The following is a 24,611-nucleotide window of genomic DNA, read 5'->3' as shown; positions in this document are numbered from 1 at the left end:
GCAAGGTTAGAGTCCTACACCTGGGGAGGAATTAATGCATTCATCAGTGCAGGTTAGGGGCTGACCTGTAAAGATGCTCTGTAGATAAGGACCAGGGTGTTCTGGTGGACAGCAGGTTGGCCATGAGCCAGCAGTGTGCCCTTACAGCCAAGAAGGCCAAGGGTATCCTGGGGTGCATTAAAAAAGTCGTGGTCAGCAGTTTGAGGGGGAGGCAATCCTCCCCCTTTACTCTGCCCTGATGAGACCATATTTAGAAAACTGTGTCCACTTTTGGGCTCCCCAGTTCGAGAAAGACAGGGTTCTCCCTGAAGGAGTCCAGTGGAGGGGGACACAAAGATGATTAAGGGCCTGGAGCATTTTCCTTTATTAAGGAAGGCTGAGAGACCTGTATCTGAAGACTGTATCTGTATCAGATCAGATCAGATCAGATCAGATATCTGTATCAGAAGACTGAGGGGAGATATGATATGTGTTTATAAACATCTAAAGAAGGGCAAGAGGCTCGGCTAATATAACTGGCCAGGCTCTCCTCAGTGAGAGAAAGGGCCTAAAATTTTGAAATAGGAAGTTCCATTCAAACCTATATAAGAATGTTTTTACACTAAGGAGAACTGGAACAGTGTCCAAGAACTGTATGGATGCCTATCTTTGCAACCTACTATAGGAAGCCTGCTTTAGCAGGGGGGTTGGGCTCAATGACCTCTTGAGTTCCTTTCCAATCCCTGCAATTCTGTGATTCTGTGAATATACCATGTACAGGACTACTAGGTAGTCAGGGCAGCTCATTGTGTATTTAAGTTTACAGCAATCTCTGTTGCACACCAGTTGTTTCCTCATGAGAATTGTTTGCAGCTCTCTTAATACTCTATAACCTTTTTATGGGGCATTTTCATTTATTTGAAGTTTTATAGGAAATTAACCTTGAAGTTTGGAGTCCATTATTGACCTGAGTGTATACGAGGAACAGAATATTTTTGATGCAGTGATGTAAACTCTGGGCAGGATTCCAGGATAGGAGTCTGGGTCTTCCAGTTCTGGGGCCTCAAACGGAGTGGCTTTGAAGTCAGTCTGCCCCTCAGTGTTTGTATTTTCAAATACTTCTGAAATTAGAGGTGGTGATACCCTTGAAATGCAAAGATAACTGCAGATTTGTTAGTACTGTTAAGGATCCAAGCTATCCTAAATCTGCATCTGTTATCTTAATAATTCATTCATATTCTAGTATAAAGTAAACCTCTAAATTTAAATTCAGAAGGAGTATCTTCAGTGTATGCTCTTAGATTTATTTTGATTGTTCATAAATTTAAATGAGAGGAAGCAACAGCAGTTTATACAGAATGGCTGAGTTGATTAAAGGATTTTATTCCTCTTAATAATACAGGGAAAGTTTAAATACAGGGTTCTGAATATTTGATACACATCTTAGTTTGTTCTCATAAGACATAATAAATTGTGTGCCTACCATTTACGTTCATCTCTATCTTTGGATCCCTCTTCATTTTGTATATATTTATATATCTCTCTATAACCAGCAATAATGAAAATGCTGTTGCGTGCATGTGTATAGAAGTCTAGTATCTTCATATATTAATTCATGCAATGGATAGCACAGTGCCTTTGGAAGGTGAGACAGGCTTTTATCTTCAGTTGTCTGTTCAAATTTGCAGAGAGGAATCTAGCTTCTCTGAAATGAAATGGTGACCTCAGTTCATTTCCTGGTATACAGTGTCCAGATTACAGTTGACAGTAATTGGAACTAGGTAAGCGTGGCTATCTCAATAGAAACTTTTGAAAGTGTTAGAAGATAGTCATGACTTCTAAGCCTCAAAATGGTGTGTGCAGGTGAGGACAGAAATATATTTCATTAAACAGTTACAGATGATGCACATTTTATTTTTATAAATTCCCTGAATAGAACATGACAGTTCAGGAGCATATTGGATTACCAGTTAAAATGTATATTCATATAGGAATCTGTTTTCAAATGAAAAGAGATTTTAAAATCTCATTGAAATCAATAGTATCAAGATATAGCTTTCAATTCTGTTTTGTTTCATTTTTAGAACATGCATAAATTCTTCCTCAAATCACTTTCTTTTAAAATTTCATGCGTACACTAAGCAATTCCTCTTGCTGCTGTCTCTTGGGAAAGAAGCTCATCACAAAAGGGATAAAACAGTATAAAATTGTGATTAATTGAACACAATAAGTACAGATAATTGTGAGTGAATGGTTCCCTTAAATTTCACATTTCACACAGAAATACTGATATTTTCATACTTAAAATCTTTATTTTATCCCCCTACTTTCTGTTTGCAAACTTATTTTGGTATCTATTTCAATTTATTTTAAATGGTATAGCAGATCAACATAACAAGCTGATGTTTTTCAAACATTCAATTATTCCTCCAAGGAAATAAAATAGTTTTAAAAGATGATACAAGTGAGCAAAAATGGACAAAAATTTAGCTGCATATTATCTCTCTTCATTTAAGTGCATGAAGATGCACGTTCTATTTGGAAGTATTTGTGATCTAACCAAGTGATCTAAAAGAAATAAATAAGAGAACTCTCTCAGATCTGTTACACAGAGGATAATAAGGATTGTTATGACAAAAGCTGAGGATAGGGCAGCTGTTAAGAACAATTAAATTAGAATTTAATTAGAACAATTATATATATATATTCTAGGCAACACTTCCTGTGGCTTTCTTTAGAACAGTTCAGCTGTTTTCAGGATTGTTTCATGGACTGTAGCATCAGGGAGAAAAAGTAGAAGACTGTTTATACCTCTCTGTTTTAGTGAAAGTTCTTCACATTTGGTCTCTTGTCATCTGCAGGTGTTTAGTTAGGTTACAGACTTCTTAAAATTGTAGTTTTCATATGTTCATTGGAACTTCTCAAGTAAATCAAGAAAAGATTTAGCTCATTTTATTTTGCAGCAGTGCACTCCAAACCTGTTCACATACAGAAATTGCCATTTTTGGTGTACTCAGTGTTTGAATGTGCTTTGTACCAGAGGACTTTTCAGTGTTACTGCCTTTTAAAAACAAACAAACATAGAAAACCAATCTTTCATCAAACTAAGATCTATGCTAATGCTAAGAAGTTATAAGAAGAGGGTCAAAATATGCTTTTAGTGCCCTACTGATAGCTTCAAGGTGGCCTGTAATTAAAGGCGCAAGGCACTTTGATTTGCATAAGTGGAGGGGAATGTGGAAACAAAAGCAGAAGAGGAATGAGATAGAAGAACAGAATGGGAGAAGGATCTTCTGGGTGCTATGGGAGCAGGGACTGAGAGAAAAACATCAAGGTGATGTAAATTACTCAAGGTGCAGCAGGCCAGCAATGCTAAACAGAAAGCCCTGTGGCTGGGGCCATCCCCATCATTCCTTCTAAAATGCATTTCATTTGAGAACCTGAAGTAATGTGAAGTGTCAGTGTGCATGTACTTTTATAAGGTAAATGTTGAGCAAGTGTCTTAATTCTTTCCAGTGGATGTTCCCTATTAACAAATGCTGTTACTGGCACCATGACTTCAGGCAGGAGGAGGATTCTGTTGTGATCTGTGGCTCTCAATCCTGCTTTTTACTACCAGGAAGAGTAAGTGTAGTTCTGTGTGAAAGGATACTAGCTTTCTAAATGTTTAACTTAACTTAATAGGTATATTAATGCATTTAGGAATATTACACTTTACATAAAGGAAGAGTGAAGTTGGAAAAGTGAGCAATTCTATTTTGAGAAATAGCACAGGAAATGTTCCTTACTGTGAGTTATTCCAGCCTTAATCTTCGTTTTGCATTCTTCTTTCAGGAAACATACTTCATCAGAAATGCTCATTACAATACAGGAGATAAGTTGAACATCTTGTCTTGCCAATGTTGAATGACCAAGGCACTTAAAACTCTTTGTAATTTGCATCAGTTGTTCCCCTCCCTTTCTAGATAGCTGACTGGAAACACACAGCCTGAGGCACCTAGGGAGTTTCTCCTATTATGACTCTTACTCTAGGCCCATTTTGCAGTTGGGAACTACCTAGCCACATAGTACTATCCAAACTGACACGTGTGTTGTAGGAACTAATTCAACAAAATGTATAATCACTAAGAATTCTCTATTATGCCATTATAGAATAGCATGTGAGGATATTAATAAGTTAGTCTTTTATCAGTATTTTATTGGAAGAAAACATAGAATCTGTGAAAGCAGAATCTCAGAACTGCTGAGGCTGGCACGGAATTCTGCGTCCATCTGTTCCAATGCATGCTGCAGCAGGGACACTCAGAGCAGGGGGCCCAGGCCCATGTCCAGGAGGCTTTTGGAGATCTTCAAGGAGGAGACTTTCTAGGCAGCTTGTGCCAGTATTCTGTCATCTGCACAGTTTATATATAAAACAGGGAATTACATATATATACATATGTGTGTGTGTGTATATATATAGCAGATGATTTTTTAATATGTTTTCAAGGAGCAGACATTGTTATTTGATTTCTCTCTGTAATTATAATTCTAAAACTGATAGAAAAGCTTATGAACTGTAATTTCTGAAATCTTCCTTACTTGGAGCAAACAACATGTGATTTATATTAATTGCTGTATCTGTAACAATTAAGTACAACATAATATTTCTTGTGTAGATATTGTGCCTGCTGTCAGAAATTCAGTTTCAACTTGAAAGAAATACTATATTTGTGTTGGCCTTCAAATTATTTTTTCTCCGTTTAATCATTTTATTTGTGCCACATCATATCAGGGATCAGTTTCACTGTTTTGGGTCTATGGCACATGAAGAGATGACATGTAGTCATTCAGGGATCTTTGGCAAATATAGACGAGGATGAATGTTCATGTTTTCTTACTGGTTTTCATTCACAGTGCGTGCATTGGATCCCAGGATCCTTACTGTGGCTGGGATATGGTGATGAAGAAATGCACAACTCTGGAAGAAAGTCTGAGCATGAGTCAGTGGGAGCAAAGCATTACTGTGTGTCCAGTAAGTTCAAACACATTCTTTTATCTCTTAAGACTTTTGATTCCATGTGAATCTCATGAAACTTAGATGCCATAAGATTTCTCAAGCTCACAACATTGTATTTAATATCACTTTCCACAGGCCTTCCCATTAGACACAAACAAGATATTCAGTTTCTTTTCAGATTCTTATCAAACTATTTATACTAATAAGATCAAGTGATTCAGAGGACAGTCTTTATTATTATTATTATTATTATTATTATTTTATTTTTATTTATTTTTTATTTTTTATTTTTTTTCCCTGTGATGTCTGTATTCCCAATTTGAAAGCATATGTTCACTAAAGTTAGAGATAGTCACTAATTCTGCAAGGTTTTTTAATCACTAAGTTTAGTGATACACATTTGCCGGATTTATCTTCTTTCTGCTTTGCAATATTTAACTGCTAGCGTTAGAGTGTGACCAGGTGGCCAAGAAGGCCAAGGGCATCCAGGTTTGCATCAGAAACAGTGTTGCCAGCAGGAACAGGGAAGTGATTGTCCCCTGTACTCAGCTCTGGTGAGGCTGCGCCTCAAGTACTGCATCCAGTTTTGGGCCCCTCACTGCAAGAAAGACATTGAGGCCCTGGAATGTGTTCAACAAAGCTGGTGAGATGTCTGGAGCACAGGCCATATGAAGAGAGGCTGAGGGAGCTGGGATTGTTTAGTCTGGAGAAGAGGAGGCTCCGGGGAGACTTTATCACTCTCTGTAACTACCTGAAGGGAGGTAACTCTCACGTGACTGGTGATAGGAGGATATGGCTTCAAGCTGTACAAGAGGAGATTTAGGCTGGACATTAGGAAATACTACTTCTCTGAAAGAGTGGTCAGGCTGTGGAATGGGCTGCCCAGGGAGGTGGTGGAGTCACCTACTCTGGAGGTATTCAAGGAACGTTTGGACATGGTCTAGTGAGTACTATTGTTGATGGGCGAATGGTTGGATAGATCTCTCTTTTTTAATATGGTTTTAGTGTTGTTTAAATATTGATCTTTTTTCCCTCACTACAAAAAATAAAAAATAAAATTTAAAAGGAGGGTTAAGATGAATCTTCCATGTATTAATGTGCTCTTTACTTTCTCTTTGCCTTCTGCCCATGAAGAGGGACTCTTTAGAACTCAATCTAGCTTTTATCAGTAGTTAGAGCTTCCTGAACTTGTTCCAACTTGCCACTGGAGCTCATGTATTTATGAATTTGTGCTTATATGGCATCCATGTCCTATTCTCTTTGTGCTTTAAAAGCTCATTCTAACATCTTCGCTGCTCTGTAAGTATAAAGTTCTTCCAGCTTCCACTTGTGATCACAACTTTTTTTTTTTTTTTTTTTTTTTTTTTTTTTCCAGCCATCTTGTAGAAATAAGTCACAACACTGATTTTGAGATCCTTGAGAAGTAACTCATATTCTAATTGCCTGTGTTTGACATTAAATAGTAATTTTTCAAGCCTTCTACTTGAATCTATGCATCTATGCTCTGACATGGTGGTCTAATAAAAAAAATAATCGTGTTGAGTTCATCTGCATTGGCATTTTAGTTCACATTAGGAACTGTTCTTCATCTCACATTGTAAAGTGGTGCATTACATTATTTTTAGATGAAGTTAAGCCGAAAATGAGCTCCAGCTACTACTGATCATTTGATCCATGGCTAGAATTGCTCCAAAGTAGCCCTCATAAAATGTGGATGGTGTATGTCTTCAATACCAGCTGTTTTATTTTCCAGATTTTCAGTTCATGTGCATTCCACTTGGTAATTTACACATAGCCATTGTTTCACAGAAACTTTGAATTTAGTCATGAGTCCAGTCCCAGACTCCTTGTTTGGCAAGTAACTAGATTTGATACAGAGTTTATTCAGATCGAGGTACATGGAGTATTTTATATCTCCCTGCAGATATTTAATCCTTCAGAGTAAATGTGGTTGGTTATACGGAGGGTTAGTTGCTGGTATAGTAGTGCTGCTGTGTTATGAAGGATTACTGGAATGGGTTAGTTGGTTGGCCTGTGCAAGAGAAATCTGCCTACTGTTTAGTCTTTTAATTCTGGTATTGACCCTTATATTCTTCAAGGTATATAAAACGTGAGGCCCTTAGGAGGTGGAAGGGGTGGGATAAGTAATTTAAAAAAAAAAAAAAAAGACATTTCTATCCCAATCAACCAGGAAAACAATTATTTAATATCTGTTATATTACACTTACATTGTATCTGACTAGTCTACTCAAAGCAGAGGAGCACCAAAGAATTTCTCAGATGTCTATCCACAGCTCTGAGATTTACTCTTCAAATCAGATATTAAAAGGTTTACCAAGGCTTAAAAGGAATTTTGGAGATGACCAGATTGAGATTGCATATGAAAAGGAAATTTTTAGAGCTGATCATTGAAATTCATAGTTGGACTTTGACCACATTGCTGTCATAAATTCTTGAAATGCAAATGCACTGTATTGAGCAAGTCTGAGAACTGCATAGAAACTTCCCTTTGAAATAACACTATATCCTGGCAAACTAAACTTATTTCAATTTTGTTCATCAGGGCTTTCAAATACTTATTTTCAGAGAATTTTTATGTGCTTTATTCACAGGGATATACAAGTCAGACTGTAATTAGTATTTATTGGCATTTCATAGAGCAGAGAGAAGTCTAAGGGAGAGAGCTGAGCATCTGTGGTATTGTTTCTTTGCATTTGAAGATCATTTGTGAGAAGTATAGCTCTTTTCATTGTCTGACTTTGATTTATAATACTCGAGAGGGCATTTTTGGCATGAGTACACTAATTGTGAGTGCATATAGATAGTAATTAATGCTATGGCACACATATCAGCTTTGAGCTTTTTCCATTTGGTCAGATATTGCTATTATTCATCTAATAGTTTACCTAATATTCATCTAACTTCTACAGTAAAGAAGGATCTTATTAATTGTTTTGCCAAAATATTTTCCAATGGTAACTCCTGCAATCCATATCTAAAAATAGACTGACATCAAGAGAGCTTTTACAGTCAAAGTAAAAAAAAATAATAATTTTGATTTTTTTTCTTTTGTTTGATTTTATTCATATACACAATGTGAAATGCCTTCATTTTCACAACTCTGGCAAACAGTGCATGTGGGAAAACAGTACTTGTATGGGAACATCATCAGGAAATGCTCCACAGTCACCAAATTGTACACAATACTGCCTCAAACCATAGTTTGTGACAGATTTAAGGATGAGGTCACTAAAGATGTGACCTTGCCTCAGAGTGCAGAGGCACAAAACGGGGAGATAAGACAGGTACAGAGAGGCTCTAGACCAAGATGGATGTATGAAAGGAATTAGAAAGGAAGAAGTGATTTAGTGGTAGTTGTAGAAAGGAGAAGCTGATGAATACAGGATGATATAGAGGACACATCCATGACAGGAAAATACAGACATACTTGTCTATTTGGTTATGTCAGATTGTGAAAGGTTAATGAGCGTGGTCTTGCATAGATTCTTGTAAGGGTTAGGAAGGTCCATGATCAGTGTATTTTGCTTCCCTATTATGAGGGCTGCTCTGAAAGTAATGCCTCTTATTTTATTTTTCTGGCTTATGACATCAGTGGCAGCTTCTGGTGGTATGGCAGTAGAAGTTGAACCGTTCTGCCAATATTCCATTACATTTTGTTGCCGTGTTACAGATAACAGCAGATGGGCAGTCTGACAAAATGCCATCTGACATGGAAGTGCATCTAAAGCAAAATTTTGTCAATTAATTCCTCCATGTGGATAAAATTCAGCAATCCTTGGGAGTCCAAACAGTGGATGTGAACACAGTGAGGTGGTGGATAATGCATTTCAGCAGTGGTGACAGTGAAATGAAATACAAACTATGTTCTGGACAGTCATGCACAGCTGTCATCCCCTAAAGTGAAGAGTGTCTCCATCAGTTCATCCACACACTTCAGCAGATTGCAAGCAGAGAACTTTGTACATTGCTTAATATCGGTTCAATGTGTTGGAAATGATGGCGACAATGTCGGAGTGTCACACACTTTGTGCCAAGTGAGTCCCACAAATGCCCACACAGGCAAAGAAAGAACACTGTATGGAAGCTTGTCAGGACCCATTGAGTCAATACAAGGCTGAAGGTGACAGTATCCTGGATCGCATCATTACTGGTGACAAGATGTGGTGTCATCACTATGAACTAGAGTCAAAACAGTAATCCATGGAGTGGTGACATGTGAATTCCCCTGTTGAAGAAAAGTCAGGCCAGAAAAGAACAACTTTTTTTTTTTTTCCCCAGCATAATAACTCCAGAGCCCATGCCAACTTGCAGACCTTGGAGCATGTTGCCAGTTTTGACTGGACTGTTCTATCACATGCAATGTATGGTCTGGATTTGGCACTTCTGACCTCCATCTCTTTGGGTCAATGAAAGATGGATCGTGTGGGCAACATTTTCCTCGTAATGACACTGTTATAACAGTTGTGAAACACTGGGTCACCTTTGCTGATTCAGATTTTTACAAGTGCTGCATGCAGGCTCTTCTGCATCGCTAGTGAAAATGCATAGCTAATGGTGGCAACTTGGTTGAAAAAGTATTTTTTTCTAGCTGAGAATTTGCTCTACCAGAGTTATTGTGCTCTTTGTATCTGTTCAGATTTCCATGGAAAATAAATAGGAGGCATTACTTATGGAGAGAACTACTTATGAATTATTTGATATCACTTTCAAAAATATGATATTGGTAGGAAGAGCACGTAGGTATCAGCAATTGTAGGTATCATCAGAGACTGCAGTTTGATGACCTTTGCAGGACAAAAGAAAAAATGAAGGAAGTGAAACCTGCTATCAGTATTTGCTTATGAGATCAAACTTTCATCCAAATTTCATGAATACTTTCCCTACATTTTGATGTCAATGATAATAACTATAGACAACTGCAGGTTTAGTTTGTAATTAAGTGAAACATTAAACATTCTTTGGCAAAGCATAGGAATAGAAAACAGGAATTATATTTTCATATCTCTGAGATTAATTGTGTTGGGGACATATCACTACTGGTTTACAAACCACTGATGATGGCACTGGTATAAGAGAGAATGAGCTTACTTGTCACTTACTGATAAGTATTTCGTATTCTATATGCAGTATGAGCAAAGGTCAGTGAATTATTTTTGTTAAACAGATGTCAGCAGAACTTTGAAATAACAAATCATGGTTACTTTTCCTGACCAAAAGCTAAAATATAGCAATTAAACATGGCAAATCCATTAGCATTTAAGTGATAATGTTGCCATCATTTCTACTTATGATCATGAATTAGTGAAGATTAACACTTTGCTAAAAGAATTAATGGTACAAAGCCTAGATTTGTAAATGGAGATGAATACTCCGTTGCATGGCCTAATTGTGTTTAAGAGTCAGCTTATGCAATTTGAGCTAGCACATTTCCTTTCAACTGGGTAATAAAGATTTCTTACTAACATGTTATGGCTGCATGATAGAAATATTCCCATTGAGTTGAAAATATTCTGACCCTACCAGCCAAACATGCTGAGAAGTGACTTTTGTGGGAGCAAACTGGCTCATCATGTAGGGTAAGGTGCCACTTATGCTTTTTAAAAATGTTTTTATGATAGATTAATACAATTACTTCTAATGTTTAGGGAAAGTCATATTTAAAAGCACATTTCACCTTTTTGAAGGGGTGCTATGAGACATACACATCACAGAAACTTTGTCAAATAAAGATACTCGTCATGAGAATTTGTGGTTGATTCAGCTGTTTTTCTTACCCTAGGCTATTATCCTCTGCTACCTCTTTCTATTGATCCAGACTCAGGTTTCCTTAAGAATTCTTTCACGTGCTGTTTTACAGTCAGTATTCAGGTTCCTAATAGTGCGCAAATGTTAGGAAATAGGAAACACTGTCAACTGAAGATAGTTCAGAAAGTAAAATACATATTTATTGAATAACAGTAGGCAAGCAGAGTTGTGAAAGGAAACATTTAGTTGTAATTATTGTTTTTGCTACCTGGTGGCATGCAGTGACCAAGATCAGTAGGAGGTGGTAGGAATCCTACAGCTATAGAAATTACAAGGGAAGTGTACTGTCTGGTACCTATAACTCTCCAGTAGAGACTTTTATTGTTGGTGGCTGAAAGCTTTACCTCCATGTACTTCTGAATTAAGGGTCTGTACAAAGCAGCTGTCAGGCCTCAGGTCTGTTGTGTTTGTTTCTAGACGAGGAACCTGACAGTGGATGGACAGTTTGGAACGTGGTCACAGTGGAAACCATGCAGCCACACAGATGGTGCCAGCATTGGCTCCTGCCTCTGCAGGACCCGTGTGTGTGACAGTCCAGCTCCTCAGTGCGGAGGGTGGCTGTGTGAAGGACCAACCATGGAAATTGCCAACTGTTCCAGGTAAACAAAACAATTTCAGGTTCTATCACTTATGTTTTGGAAACTTTGTAACTTTAGCAGAAGTTTCAAATCTCATCTGCAATCCACTGATCCTGCTCTATGCTTGAAGCACCTCATAGTAAAGACCAGAACAAATGAGATGTTAGAAAAGTCTCTCTCAAAAACTGTGGCAGAGAGAATGACTGAAATGGCAAGCAGTGCTTTCAAGTGCAGTGTACCATACTGTATTATCCTCAGTTAATTTTAACAATAGCTAAGAAAAAAAGAAATCAATATTATGTAATAGCTGAAGTATTATATTTTTCTCCATTCTGTTCAATTCTGTAAGTAATAAAACTTTATATTTTTTTTTGGAAGTCAGAACCGTTAACTTTTTTCTCTTGTTTTTTGGCTTCATATCACCATTGTATTCCTCCATCTGACTTGGAAAAGATGTTTCCATTATATCTTTTGGTAGTATCATGACATCTGGATCTGTTGCCAGCCTATATGACACTCCTTAGCCAATCTTTTGTCCTTCTCACGCACGTAGTGACTGTCATAAAAAATGCTGTCATAGATAATTTCAAAGAGACTCAGAACACTGCATGCTTTGAATTGCATTTAGGGTTCATCTTTAAAACATTTTATATACTTCAGTTGCAAGATGAAAAAGAAACTGGTCCCTTCTGCTTACTTTCAGTTATTCTTTCAGGTTCTTGTCTCTGCTTTTTTGTTTTGCACATCATGACAGTGAATAAAACTGATTACCCTTCTACACAAGATAACTGCAAACTGTTAGTGGAAATAGTAAATTTTAGGGAAATCATTGGAACATTGGAAGTACAATGTAATATTTAATATCAGGAGAATGGTAGAAAATTTTTCTGTGGATTTCTGAACAATCAAACAATGGTTGTTGGGCTTAGAAAGGAATTGAGAACACACTTTGGTACTTGTTTCACACGCTGACATTGGCAGTACTACACGACTATTTGGACATCTTACTTCTGTTAACACATTAACGTATTAATAATTGATTCATGGAAACGCTAATATTTTGTTATTTTACCATTTCAGCAAGACCAATCTACTGACTGAGATCTTACTTTTTGTCCATTTTAGAAATTATCTGATTTTATTTTTTTTTTCAAACGCTTTATAAGAAATTTATTATCAACTCGTTATTCTTTTTAATAACAGTAGATCAATAGAAATTGATGATTGTTGTTATCTGTTATAAATTACGGGAACACATTTGTGTGATATTTATCATGGGATTTGTAAGTTTTCAAAAAAAAAAAAAAAGAAAGAAAAAATGAAAAAAAGGCCTATAGATAAAAATTGGAAAAAATATGTAATTAAAATTTATCTTCAGAACTTTTGTACAGAAGTTTGCAGATCGGGTTTATCCAAAATTAAATGACTGAAAGCAACTAAATAGACTTTTGATTGATGCAGTGTAGAGCCAGGAGTTGGACTTGATGATCCTTGTTGGGTCCCTTCCAAGCCAGGATAGTCTGTAGTTCTTTTATGTCTTTGGACTTTGTTTACTTCTTGTGCAAAGAGGTCCTTGCAACAGCTGCTGATCACAAAACAAGGAATATGGAAGAATGAAAGCACTTTTATTTAACTTAGTATCCTCTAAGAAATGGAACATGATTCAGTATCAGTGATAACTACGGAAATATGAATGAGTCAGATTCTGCTGTCAGTCACACCTAATCAGCCATTCGCTATGTATAACAGATGACAGAGCCTGAGCTTTTTATTCTACCAGAAATGGAGGCTGGACACCATGGACTTCTTGGTCACCTTGTAGTACCACTTGTGGAATAGGCTTTCAAGTTCGTCAACGTTCCTGCAGCAATCCAACCCCTCGCCATGGAGGACGTGTCTGTGTGGGACAGAATCGTGAGGAGAGGTGAGTTGTCTTTTCTCTAACATCTGCTTTAATTTTTTCTGCTCAGCTGTAATCCGTAGGACATCTTCTTCTTTACCTGCCTGATGTTTCTTTTCCTCTTCTTTCATTCTCTTGGAGTCCATGTGCTGCACAATATCAGTTTTCCCACTAGGAAGGATGTGGGGCTGCAGCAGTTCTTTCATCTTTCACTTAGCTGCGTCCCTTCTGAGCCAGCTGAGCTCCTAGTGCCAGAGAATTGTGCTGAAGCAATGTACTGCTGTCCCTTAAGACCCTGAAAATTGATTCTCCTGGAAAATTGATTGCAGTATGTTTAAATTGTAACTTGCCTGGGCTCAAGACCCGGAATTCAGAGCAAAATATAGTAAGGTCACAGCAGTATGTTACTGATGCCACAAGTTCATGTTTTCTGTCTTAAATGAATTAAGCTTCTATATAACATGAAGGGAAGTTTCAAGGGCTTTGTCTCATATTCAATAAATACAATACACCTGGACTCAAATATCTTTTAGTAAGCTTTCAGATGTTGTGGGGTTTTTTTTTGTTGTTTTTGTTTTTGTTTTTACTTGTTTGCATGTATATTAACCCCTGAGCAGATCAAGTCAGCTTAAATATTGATTTCCCCATCTACTGCTTTTTCACCAGACTGAGCATTTTATAATAGCTCAGAATGTGAAGTTCAGGCCTCTAGTTCCATTATACATGCCCTCCTCTGAAGTCTCTGATTTGTAATTTATATGCTGTTAATTTTAACAGAAATTAAATATTTATTTAAATCAAACTAGAATTCAGATAAGCTTCAGCTCTTAGATGTGTTTATTATCATGTTTCTTGAAGCATGTCAAAAAGCATAGATATCACAATACTGGTGCCAGTGTAAGAATTTGGATTACTCTAGTCATCCATTCCAATAGATGTATGGAGATACATTTCCCCTCAGTATGCTCTTGCAACTTACTTCAGTGTTTCTGTAAAATACTTACACATAACCAAAGGAGAAGGGGTGGTTTTGTATCTTATATTGCTGTCATATCAAAGTAATATTCATGGTGAGTTTCAGTAGGGGAGATTTAATTAAACACTGGTTCTGGCACTGCCTTAGATGAAAAGATTCCAGTGAAGGGAAATTGCATCACACATTTATGTGTTAACAGAAGATCAGGGGTCTGGTCTTCCTAATTCTAGATTTAAAATGTCAGTATTGTAGAACGTGTGAACACTTGCTTTTTCAAAGCCATGGATGTTTACTATTTCATCACAGAGGAGAGAATATTGTTATTTTGGAAATTGCTTTCTGAAAAAAGGTCCATGTTGGGCCAGGAACTAAGCAAAGTATTCCTCCAACTGCACTGGAGGAGCTGTTGGAACAATATAACTCCTGAGCCTGTTTGGTGTACGCAGAATTCTCAGGTGAGTTTGACTGGAGCCATTAAGGCTTTTTGATGCCTTTGAGGTTCTAAGAACCTGTGGAGAATTTTGAGCTGGAGGCAATGCAGTACCAATATAATAGTCTTAATTCACTGCTTCCCTCTAGTGCCTCAGCATTGCATGGACACTGAGCACTTGAGAACTGGGCCCAGAAAAATTGGGCAGACTGAGAAAATAGTCCAGGTTTGGTAGTTCATAAGAAATGTTCAGCTTGTTTTTGGCCTCTAGGGTATACCAATTAGCAGCCTCTCTGATTTTTTCATGGAAATTGGTGAATGTTTATAAATAGTCTAACATTTTAGTTTCTTAGGGGCCTCAGCCCATGAGTAAAGTGAATAAATGTGTAGACTTAGTAAAAATTAGTTTTAGGTGGTTTACAAATTGTGTGCTTTTGTCTTTATTAAAGTACCTATTCATGCCACCTTCACATGTTTAAGGAACTTACATATGAGATTTAGTTTTCACAATTGACATTGTGCCAAGCTTTGCAACTGCTTTTCAACAAACACAGTTCCCAGCAGGAATCTAGTGCAGAATTCCATAAAAAGTAAATACAAAAAAGGCAGTACATTGTTGAGGTTAATTCTCATACAGATGTGAATGAATATTCAATTTGATAATATTTGTTCATGCATTAAGGGGTAAATATTTGTCTAGGCTATGCTTGTTTTACCTCATGAAAGCTGAGATCCTACAATACCTAATGTATCAGACGGATCTGTGTTTGCTGATCTTTCCCTTGAAATCAGTGGAAATATTGACCAATTTTAAATTCTGCAAATAGGTTAAGTTGTTGCAAGCTCTGTTGCTTCTTGGAGTAGAAAACAGCTGAAAGACAGCATTGGATTAGAAAGTCAATTGGCCTTGTAGAAATAGGTCAGAAGTTCAGCTGGTGTGTTTGGACAGAATATGGAGTGGGAGTAAAAATAGGATTTTAACAGATAAGATAATGTATTTAAGAGTCAAGATTGAAGACGTCCAGATGAATTCACTACGGCCTTAAAAATTTGTTTCGTTTTGCTGTTTTTTTCTGTGTGTGGAATATTCACTGAAGCTAATGGAAAACTCTCAAGATTTTAGTTTATAAGTTCTGTAATGTCCTTTCTTGACTTTGTCATTTTGTGAAAATACTTTTCCTCTCCAGTGAGAGGAAGATGCAGTAGGTATGGTCTCATTAAGACCTTTGGTCTCTCCTTTGCAGAAATGAGGGATATTAAATTGAGAACACATTACTTCTAGTGAGCATAGTCTTCTTCCATTACAATGGAGAAAAAGAAAAAAGCAATGCTAGTCGGGATTAAGAAATGTTAAGTTTCAGTTAAGGAATAAACATTTGAAAATGCAGTTTTCTTATGTGCAAGATTAGACACAGTCACCTTTTTCTTTGAACACAATCATCAGCTAATAGTCAGACTTTTCAGACTTGTTTTCAGGGGAAGGAATAACTGAGTGTCAAGTGGTTCTTGACTATAGTTCTACATATTTCTGTACAGCAGTACAATAATCTTGATCTCCTTTAGCCGAGCAGCCTTGGGCTTTACACCACCGCCATGGTTGCCCTTCCTGCTGGGAAGTGTGTGCTCCCATGCTTCTCAGTTCCTCTGCTCACTCCTCCTTCACAGAATTCCCTGAGAGCCTCAGCCCCCACCACCTTCAGCAGCCTCCTGGGAGGGGATTTCTGTTGATTCAGCAATCTCCTTCCAGAAAGGCATGTGCATGTGTCATATGTCTGCCTTCAATTAAAGCATTCCCATCAATTTCAGCACAGTCTGTACTTCCCGTTAAGTCTGTAGCTGGTAACTTGGAGTACCCACCATGTAACAATATTGTGTATGACAGTGATTATGATTAGTTAATTTTTCTTAAATACATAATAGCATGAGTGTTCAAAATTAAGAATTATATGTCTAAATAGAATTTCTTTGTTGAATAAAAAAGGCACATAACTGTTGTCATGTTAAACTGTTTTAGTCAGTGATGCATGGCAACATTGAAGCAATTTGACTTTTTGTAACACTGAAACAAAATATTGAAATAAATTCAAATTGTATGAGAATTATCAGGAGTAAAAATCACAAGTTACTCTAGACCTAATGGTCTGGACATACCTAGGCAGGGGAAGCTCATCTTTCCCCCATTATGACAATTCCTTTATTAGAAAATTTAAACTTGGATTCACTCTAAGAGGAAATGTACAAAACTCACATTTCTCTAGGCTGTTCTTCCTTCTGACCTTGTTGCAGTTAGAGATGGGATTAGGGGAGAGGGCAGTGGTTTCACAGATCTTTTGTTGAATTACTGTAAAATGTTAGCCCTGTGGGTCCTGAGAACAAAATTAAGAGGGGAAGAAAGAGCAAAAGGGAAAAAGGGTCACTGAGTGACTTGAAATGCAGCCAAAAAGAAATATAATGAAGCTTGGATCAAACCTTCTTGCTGTAGGACAGTGTTCAAAGATCAGTTGCAGGAATGCCTCTTATTTTGAAAACATATCTGATGTTTTTAGAGGTTTCAATGGCTAAAAGGAAAGTAAATTCAACTTGTACACTGTGGTTTCATTGTTTATATGCATATTGTGTTTTTTGTTTGTTTGTTTGTTTATTTCCTTTTCTGAAAAAATGTAAAACTAACAATCAATTCTGTTGATTTTATTTCTTTTCTGTGAATTGAGGTTAAGTAGTTGCATGGGCATGTTAGGGCTTTTATAAGTTTTGTCTCGTTGTTTCATATTTAAGTAGTGTTGGTTAGCAGAACTGCCAGCCTTTGAGCTGCTTACTGTGCTATTTGTTATACTTAATTTCTGTCTTCCACTTGAAAGCAGATGATACAGTGCAATGGCATTACAGGAGTCACTGTGTAGTGTCAGGAGTCTCATCTAAGTGAGATCCGTCATATCTGACTTCAAGTGCCCTCAGTGAGTTTATGCTGAACTTCAACTATGGTCTGTGGAAATCAGGTCAATATGAGCAGTGGAGAACAGAGTAATTTGTTTCATTCTAGTTTGTATTCCTAAATTTGATCAAATGAATCATTCTAGCTCTGTAGTTTGTATCAACAGAATTTCCATTGACTGTGTGGAAGCATAGATATTTATCTCCCACACAGTTGTTTTGGTTAATGGAGAAAAATCAATACACTGAGTAGTGTATCTCTGTGACCTTTACATTACGGTGTTGTAAATCATGTTTTTAAAATGATTACTACTTTTAAAATAATTGCTACTTCATTTCTTGAGAGCTACATAGCATGTGTCTATTTTATGGTGAGATGAGTCCCACCCTTAGTTTCAATTTTGGATGGCTGAATATCAGTAATTGTACATTTTGCAGCAGACTTACTTAATCCCGTTTGTGTATCCCAAATTAATTTAACACATCTCCATTAAAAACTAATTAAATTATGCAAAATATGTGCTCATTTGAATGAATAAGTGGTGATGTTGCATGTATATTTCATTGGGTACACATTCTCAACAGATGATCAAGAGATGAGCTATCACAAATATTCCCATAAATGAGTGCATGCTCCTCTGGGGGAGGAATATCCAATCACAGAGTATTCATTGGCATCTTTAGGAATGAATAGCATAATGTGAACTGTAAATTGCAAATAATGAACATATAGGAGAAGAAGAGAGAAAAGTTTATGCAAAGATAGAAAAAACATTTACCCAGATCATACACCGAAGAATTCTGAGATAGCAGTTTCATAAACATTGATGTTTTTTTGGATTTCCTCAGTTTACTGGAGAAGTTCAGACAAGGCCAATGCAAACTGTTAATACTTTATTTAATAATATAGAAAGACAAAACTAAACGTCACTGCCCCATTTTCCCAACTCCCAACCTTTTGAATTTTACCTTTTGAATTTTAGTGAAGATGCAGTGGCAACCACAAGACTTGAACACTTTGAGAGTCAGCTGTTTTCTGAACACTGTCAAGGCTTTGCTTCAATTCAGATAAGACCCAAAATTTGGACTTGATAATCTTAGAGGTCCTTTCCAACATTGATGATTCTATGATCCTATGACCTTGGCCCCTGTTGGAACACTACTCACACTTTCTAGAAGCCCAAATCCTTTGGTCATACACAGAGAGTCTTTACCAAACAGCACATGCTACATCTAGAATAAAAATAAAAATAATAATAAAAAAAAAAAAAAGAAAAAGATTTTAACGTTTTTGACTTGTTTTGTTTTAAATCACTAGAACTTGAGATAGTTGCAATTATCTAAATTTCTAGTTATCATAGTATCATCATCATAGTATCATAGTATCGTGCGAGTTGGAAGGGACCTTAGAGATCATCGAGTCCAACTCCCGGGTTTCGAGCTCCCTGTGTAGCGAAGCGGCACTTCTACCCCTGCGCCACAGGGGGGATTCGAACCCGGGCCCTCCAGTGCCGCAGGCAGCAGCTTAAACCACTGTTATAGTAACAAAGCTCCATAGTTCATTGTTCCTGCTTCTCTTGAAGACCTGGTATCCGTCTAAATCAGTTTGCAGCCCACTGGAAAATCCTTTAAGGATCACAATAGCTAAAAACACCCTTAAAAAGATAAAGTAATAACACTATCAAAACAGCACAGTTCTGTATGCCTACAGTCAGTGTTTCAGAATTTATTTTACCCATAAAAGTAGAGACACTGTAGAAAACAAAAGGAAGTTTAGCTCTCTGAAGAGGAGAGAGATGAGTCCTAATCAGTGCTTGTCGAGTAAGATAAAATACTGTCTGCATAAGTGGTTGCCTTTCATTTGGTTGGTTCACTTCTCCAGACACAGAGCCAATATTGTTATTATTAAAGTAGTTGCCAACACTGCTAATGTACTCACAGTGCAGTGGCATAGTCGTTTCACACAGATTGCATAAAGGTGCTGAATAAAGTAAACAAATGCTTCAACAAATGTTCAAACTCTGTGCAGTGTGACAATTGTTAGCTCAGTGTTTCATGAATAGAGAGGGACCCATCAGATAAAATATTTCCTAGTAAAAAGATCTCTCTGCATAATCAAATGAGCAACTTGGGGAAGGTGTTGTCTTGATACTAAACAGATTATTTGCCTCCTTGTTTTCCCCTTCTCACAGGTACTGCAATGAGCATTTGTTGTGCCCCCCTCATGTGTTTTGGACAGGCTGGGGTCCGTGGGAACGTTGCACAGCTCAGTGTGGAGGAGGGATTCAGGCTCGGCGTAGGACGTGTGAAAATGGCCCTGACTGTCCTGGCTGCAGTGTGGTGAGTAATTCTCATCTTGCCCTTCAGCAGATGTGTGCGTGCCCACTCGCTGTAGCTCTAACATGAGTCACTGGAATGTATTTGTCTCTGTGTTGCTCAGATGTTTAGAAATTTATCAGAGAAATATATATCATTCAGTTTTTATACAATATCATCTAGAATATGGGCTTCCTGAGGCAAGGTTGGTGTCAATAAGGGATGTGGCCTTGGCAGGTTTATGGCGTTTTTTATTTTTATTACCAGAGTATATAGGAACTCTTGCTATGAACCCAAGACTCTGATGTCTCAGGTTCTGTGCAGTACAGAAGGGATAGGTTTAAAATCTAAAGAAGTAGTAAGACAGGAAGTGAATACAAATTACATGAAACCACCAGCAAGTGCTGAAGTAAACTTGAGTAGTGGCAGTGATCTTAGCATGACAGTAGCCTAACAGCTGCCAAGCTTTAAGCTATTGTAGGACAATTATGAATGAATAGAAATGCATCGTGGATGACCCATTTATGAAGACAAACATGTGGAAAATTGCATAGGGTTTTCATCTTATATCTGAACAAGCATAGGTATTACATTTCATGAAATGAGCACATCAAAGTGGAACAATGCTTTCTTGAAGATGATGAGATGGTACATAGCAGACCATGGGTAAGGGAAACCCAGCAGCAGTATACAGGAAGCAGAATGACATGTACACTGCAGCACAGCTGGAAAATAACCTTGGTGTGGATATTGCTGAGTAGATAATACTGTCAAAGCTAAATGAAGAGATTTTGTTGCTGGACCAGTAGAAGCTGAAGGAAAATCTTAGCATGTGTAGGTGAATATCAGAAAATGATAGCACCTTGTGGTGCTATTTCATGTTGAATCTAAGTTGAATTCCAGTAATGGATTGTAACTGAAGAAAATATTATGTAGAATGCATAACCTGGGTGAAAATTTGAAGTGACTGAAACTGAAGAAGATAGATTCTGCTGCTGAATGACAGAAGCTATTGTTAATCTCCCCAGTGACTGAAAACAAGCACAACTCAGAGGAAAGGCAGCAGTTCTGTTTTAGTCATGTAGCGTTAAGTGGCCAGACCTAGTGTTGCATGCTAAGAAATATGTACTTTGTTCCAGAAATCTAAATACTCAAAGGATTTTTTTTTTTATTATTTTTATTTTTTTTTCCCGTGTATTAAACTGATTTTTACATGCTTTAATTTCAAAGAGTCAATTAATTCTGAGGTTTGTCATGGACTACTTCTTAGTCGAGAAGTAATTCAGTATTAAACTTTCTTAATTTAAAGATTTGTTGTGTGTATTTTCCCAGAGTTTGTTCTCTCTTTAATATTCATCCCCGTGTTAAAATTGAATTTTCAGTAGATTGAAAACATTCAGCAGGTTTTCTCATGTGTTTTAGCTGAACTATAAGAATTAACCTAATAAGTTCTGCAAATTTTTCAGAAAATATTTGTCTCTCTCTGATGTTACACAAAAAAAAAATCAAACATATGGATTAGATCTGTTGCTAAACCTTCATGCACAACAAAGAAAAGAACAGAGTCTGAAAGTTTTCTGTCTTAGTCATCCCTGTTTATCCCATCTTAGTCCTCATGCAAGAAAGAATTATTTTGTTCTGCATGCAATTATCTCATGGACTGTAATGAAAAATATGTTACTGATTTTCTTCAGGAGTTGCATCAGTTGTGAAATTTACAGTGCATCAGAGGTGTAGGGAGGACTAAATGCTGCCTTGTGACTCAACTATGAAAATTCTTTGTTTTTAGAATAGTTTTTCAATGGCAGAGTAGGAGTCAAAAGGAAATACTGTTTTCCTTCAGAAAGAAAGCCTACAGCTTGTTTGCCAGCAGTATCAGGAGACCAGATTTGATGTTGCTGGAGTACACACGTCTTCTCTTTTCCAATGTGAGACCAGTCTGTGCATCTCCAGTACAGCCAGCCCTAATCTATTTAGCTGTTCTCATTTTGCTGCATTTACCATTTCCATGGCCACTGTCTGTGTCCACAGATTTCTACTATATAATTCTTACTCAGCATTTTCCTCCCTTTCAGCTTTGTTGTGTTACTCTTAGCTGTAATAGCACAGCAGGTGGCTACTGCTTGTGTTATGCTTTATGCATGTTTCTCATCAGCTGGTTACTTGGCTTTATCTCTTATAGCACAAATGAACCAAGACAATTGGATATCTTCTGTTAGAATTTGATAAAGTTCCTTGCAGCTATTGCAAACTTAGCATCTTATAAAATAATCATGAACCTTTTGATGCGTACAAATAATCCAAAGATAGAAAAACATGATGATATTTTAAAAATGCATCTCTCACTGGGGTTTACTCTGTACATGAAAATAGCTGACCAGAGACACAGAATCAAAAGCATTTACACTGAATATAGAAGACCATAATTTTTTACAGTATCAGAGAACAAGACCACAGAGAATCCTAAAGGTTGAAAAGATGAATATTGAAATAAAAATCTGGAGCCATAAAGATCGTGTCAAGATTTTTATGTTAATAAAAGTCAATACAAATTGCTGGAAATTGTCTAATAAGAGAAAGGGCTGTCACAGCCAAGTTTCAGAGAAGCCAGAATCAGGTAATAGGAAAAGAAAGTAGATGACAAAACAAGTATTACTCTAATGTGTTCAGGTTATACATGTGCTAGAGAAAGCACCATGGAATTCTGTGGACTGAGTTAATGTGACTCAGAGGACAAATCTCTTTAGATTTTACAGCATACTTGGGTAAATTGTACATTTGTTTCAGAAAGAGCTTCTTTTCCCCAGAGAAGCATAATCTTACTTGAATTTTCCCCAGGTCAGTATTAAAAATAACATGCTTTGAGAATTCTTAGAATAAGAAATCTAATCTGAGGCTCAACTTGGGTGACATACTTTGTGTGAATTTGGTATTTCAGTTATACTAATGATTGTATTAATTTTATTGTTGCAATGGAAGTCTGGTAAAGAGAATATGCTTCCCATACAGCAAAACAAAGCATGTTAGATATTTCTGTGAAAGTGAGGAATGACAGAAATTTGTTTATTTCTTAGAAATGGTTGCTAGTGTTACATTCGTATCTTTTTTATTATTATTTTATTGTTTCAGAAGTGCTGAAAACAAAACATGGGGAAGAAAAGCTCTCTCTATTCAAAAGGTTCAGTTATGACTCAGGAAGAAAAAAGATGTCTTAGAAAAGCAAATGTCAGAAATGTTTTCTTTCATTAAGTTTTTAAAGAGAATTTGAAGATGGAAGGTCTTCAGAAGTACTTTGTCCATCAGAAAGGGCACAAGACTGCCTTTAAAATAATTCCTATATCCCAAAACAAACTTCAAATACCCAGTCTTGTAAAAACAGAAAAGATTTTTATTATGCTTTTTAATGGTTCTTTTTTAAGTTTCTCTTTGACCTCTCAAACTTAAGACAAATAATTCATAATTTATTGCAAAACCAGAAAATACACTCTCACAAGCGTGAAGCACAAAAATTGTTCTTTTTCTATGGCATTTGACTATTTCATGCTCATTTCTTTTCTGTCTATTATGTAAACTTCAGTGAACATTAGCTGTTTTGTGTATGCTTTAAATGTTTAGCAAAGTACAATTTACTTTCTTCTGATTATGTAAGTATGGTTGTGACTATAAGCAGTGTTGAGTAATTAAAGCACTAAAATCACAAGAAGTAGGTTTGGAAAACTTGGACACATTGAGTAGTGGTAGCCCAACTATGTCAGTTATGAGAATTATCAGCCATGCATACACAAGGTAAACATAAACTGATGAAGAGATTTGTATACACATGGCTGCTCCAAAAGTAATGCCTCCTATTTTATGATGTTAACCCGGGAAGTCAGAAACAGATCGTGGTATGGCAGTAGAGATTGATTAATCCTGACAATATTCCTTTCTATTCTGTTGCCGTGTAACAGATGGCAGCAGAGGGTCAGTCTGACAAAATAGCATTTTGCATGAAGGTGTGGATGAAGCAAAGGTATGTCACTGAAATCTTCCATATAGTAAAAAGTGCACCCACTGACATTCACCAATCCTTGATGAATGTTTCTGGAGACCAGTGTGACCATGGTGAGGTGGTGGATGACGCATTTCAGCAGTGGTGACAGAAACTGTTGGTGACCTCCACTGGTGCAGACTTTTGTGAGTGCAGCATGTGGGCTCTTGTTCATGGCTGGCAAAAATGCACAGCTAATGGTGGTGACTGTTGAAAAACAGTTGTTTTGTAGATGAGAATTTGCTCTATCAAATTGTGCCATTGTGTTCTTTTTATCTGCTGTAGTTTCCACAGAAATACATAGGAGGCAGTAGTTTAAGAGCAACCTACATATTTGGATAAATGTGAGGCATTCAAGGTAGTTTTTAACTACATTTCTTACAGTCATTTAGTTGTCTTTTTAAATTTAATGAGGCTAAAATGCACATTACTTACTTTCTTGCTTAAAATAAAGCAGCATAAAGCATTTCTTTTTTGAAAATATGTAACTTTAAAAGTTTTTTAAAGCTGAAAAGTAAACCTTTGTCTCTGAAAAACTGTCAAAACTCTACTTAATTCACTATGAACTCAATGCACCCAGTTCAGTACAACCTATGATCATTGGCAATGACTGTAGTTCTGTCCTGCGTCTATAACAAAATCTTTT

The 24,611-nt window shown here is 36.8% G+C and overlaps 1 protein-coding gene across 1 annotated transcript in view; it reads left to right on the top strand.

Moving 5' to 3' along the window:
• Window positions 1-24,611, top strand: part of SEMA5A (semaphorin 5A) — a 306,555-nt gene that overhangs the window by 222,946 nt on the left and 58,998 nt on the right. The window contains exons 13-16 of the mRNA XM_072327729.1: window positions 4,876-4,993; window positions 11,222-11,403; window positions 13,163-13,306; window positions 19,812-19,959. Of these exons, the coding sequence (XP_072183830.1) occupies window positions 4,876-4,993; window positions 11,222-11,403; window positions 13,163-13,306; window positions 19,812-19,959 (592 nt within the window). The remainder of the gene's footprint in view (window positions 1-4,875; window positions 4,994-11,221; window positions 11,404-13,162; window positions 13,307-19,811; window positions 19,960-24,611) is intronic.

The sequence above is a fragment of the Excalfactoria chinensis genome, chromosome 2 (assembly GCF_039878825.1).
Source record: "Excalfactoria chinensis isolate bCotChi1 chromosome 2, bCotChi1.hap2, whole genome shotgun sequence".
NCBI classification, from domain to species: domain Eukaryota; kingdom Metazoa; phylum Chordata; class Aves; order Galliformes; family Phasianidae; genus Excalfactoria; species Excalfactoria chinensis.
Note: the sequence above shows the minus strand (reverse complement) of the source record. Positions and strands in the feature narration are given on the sequence as shown.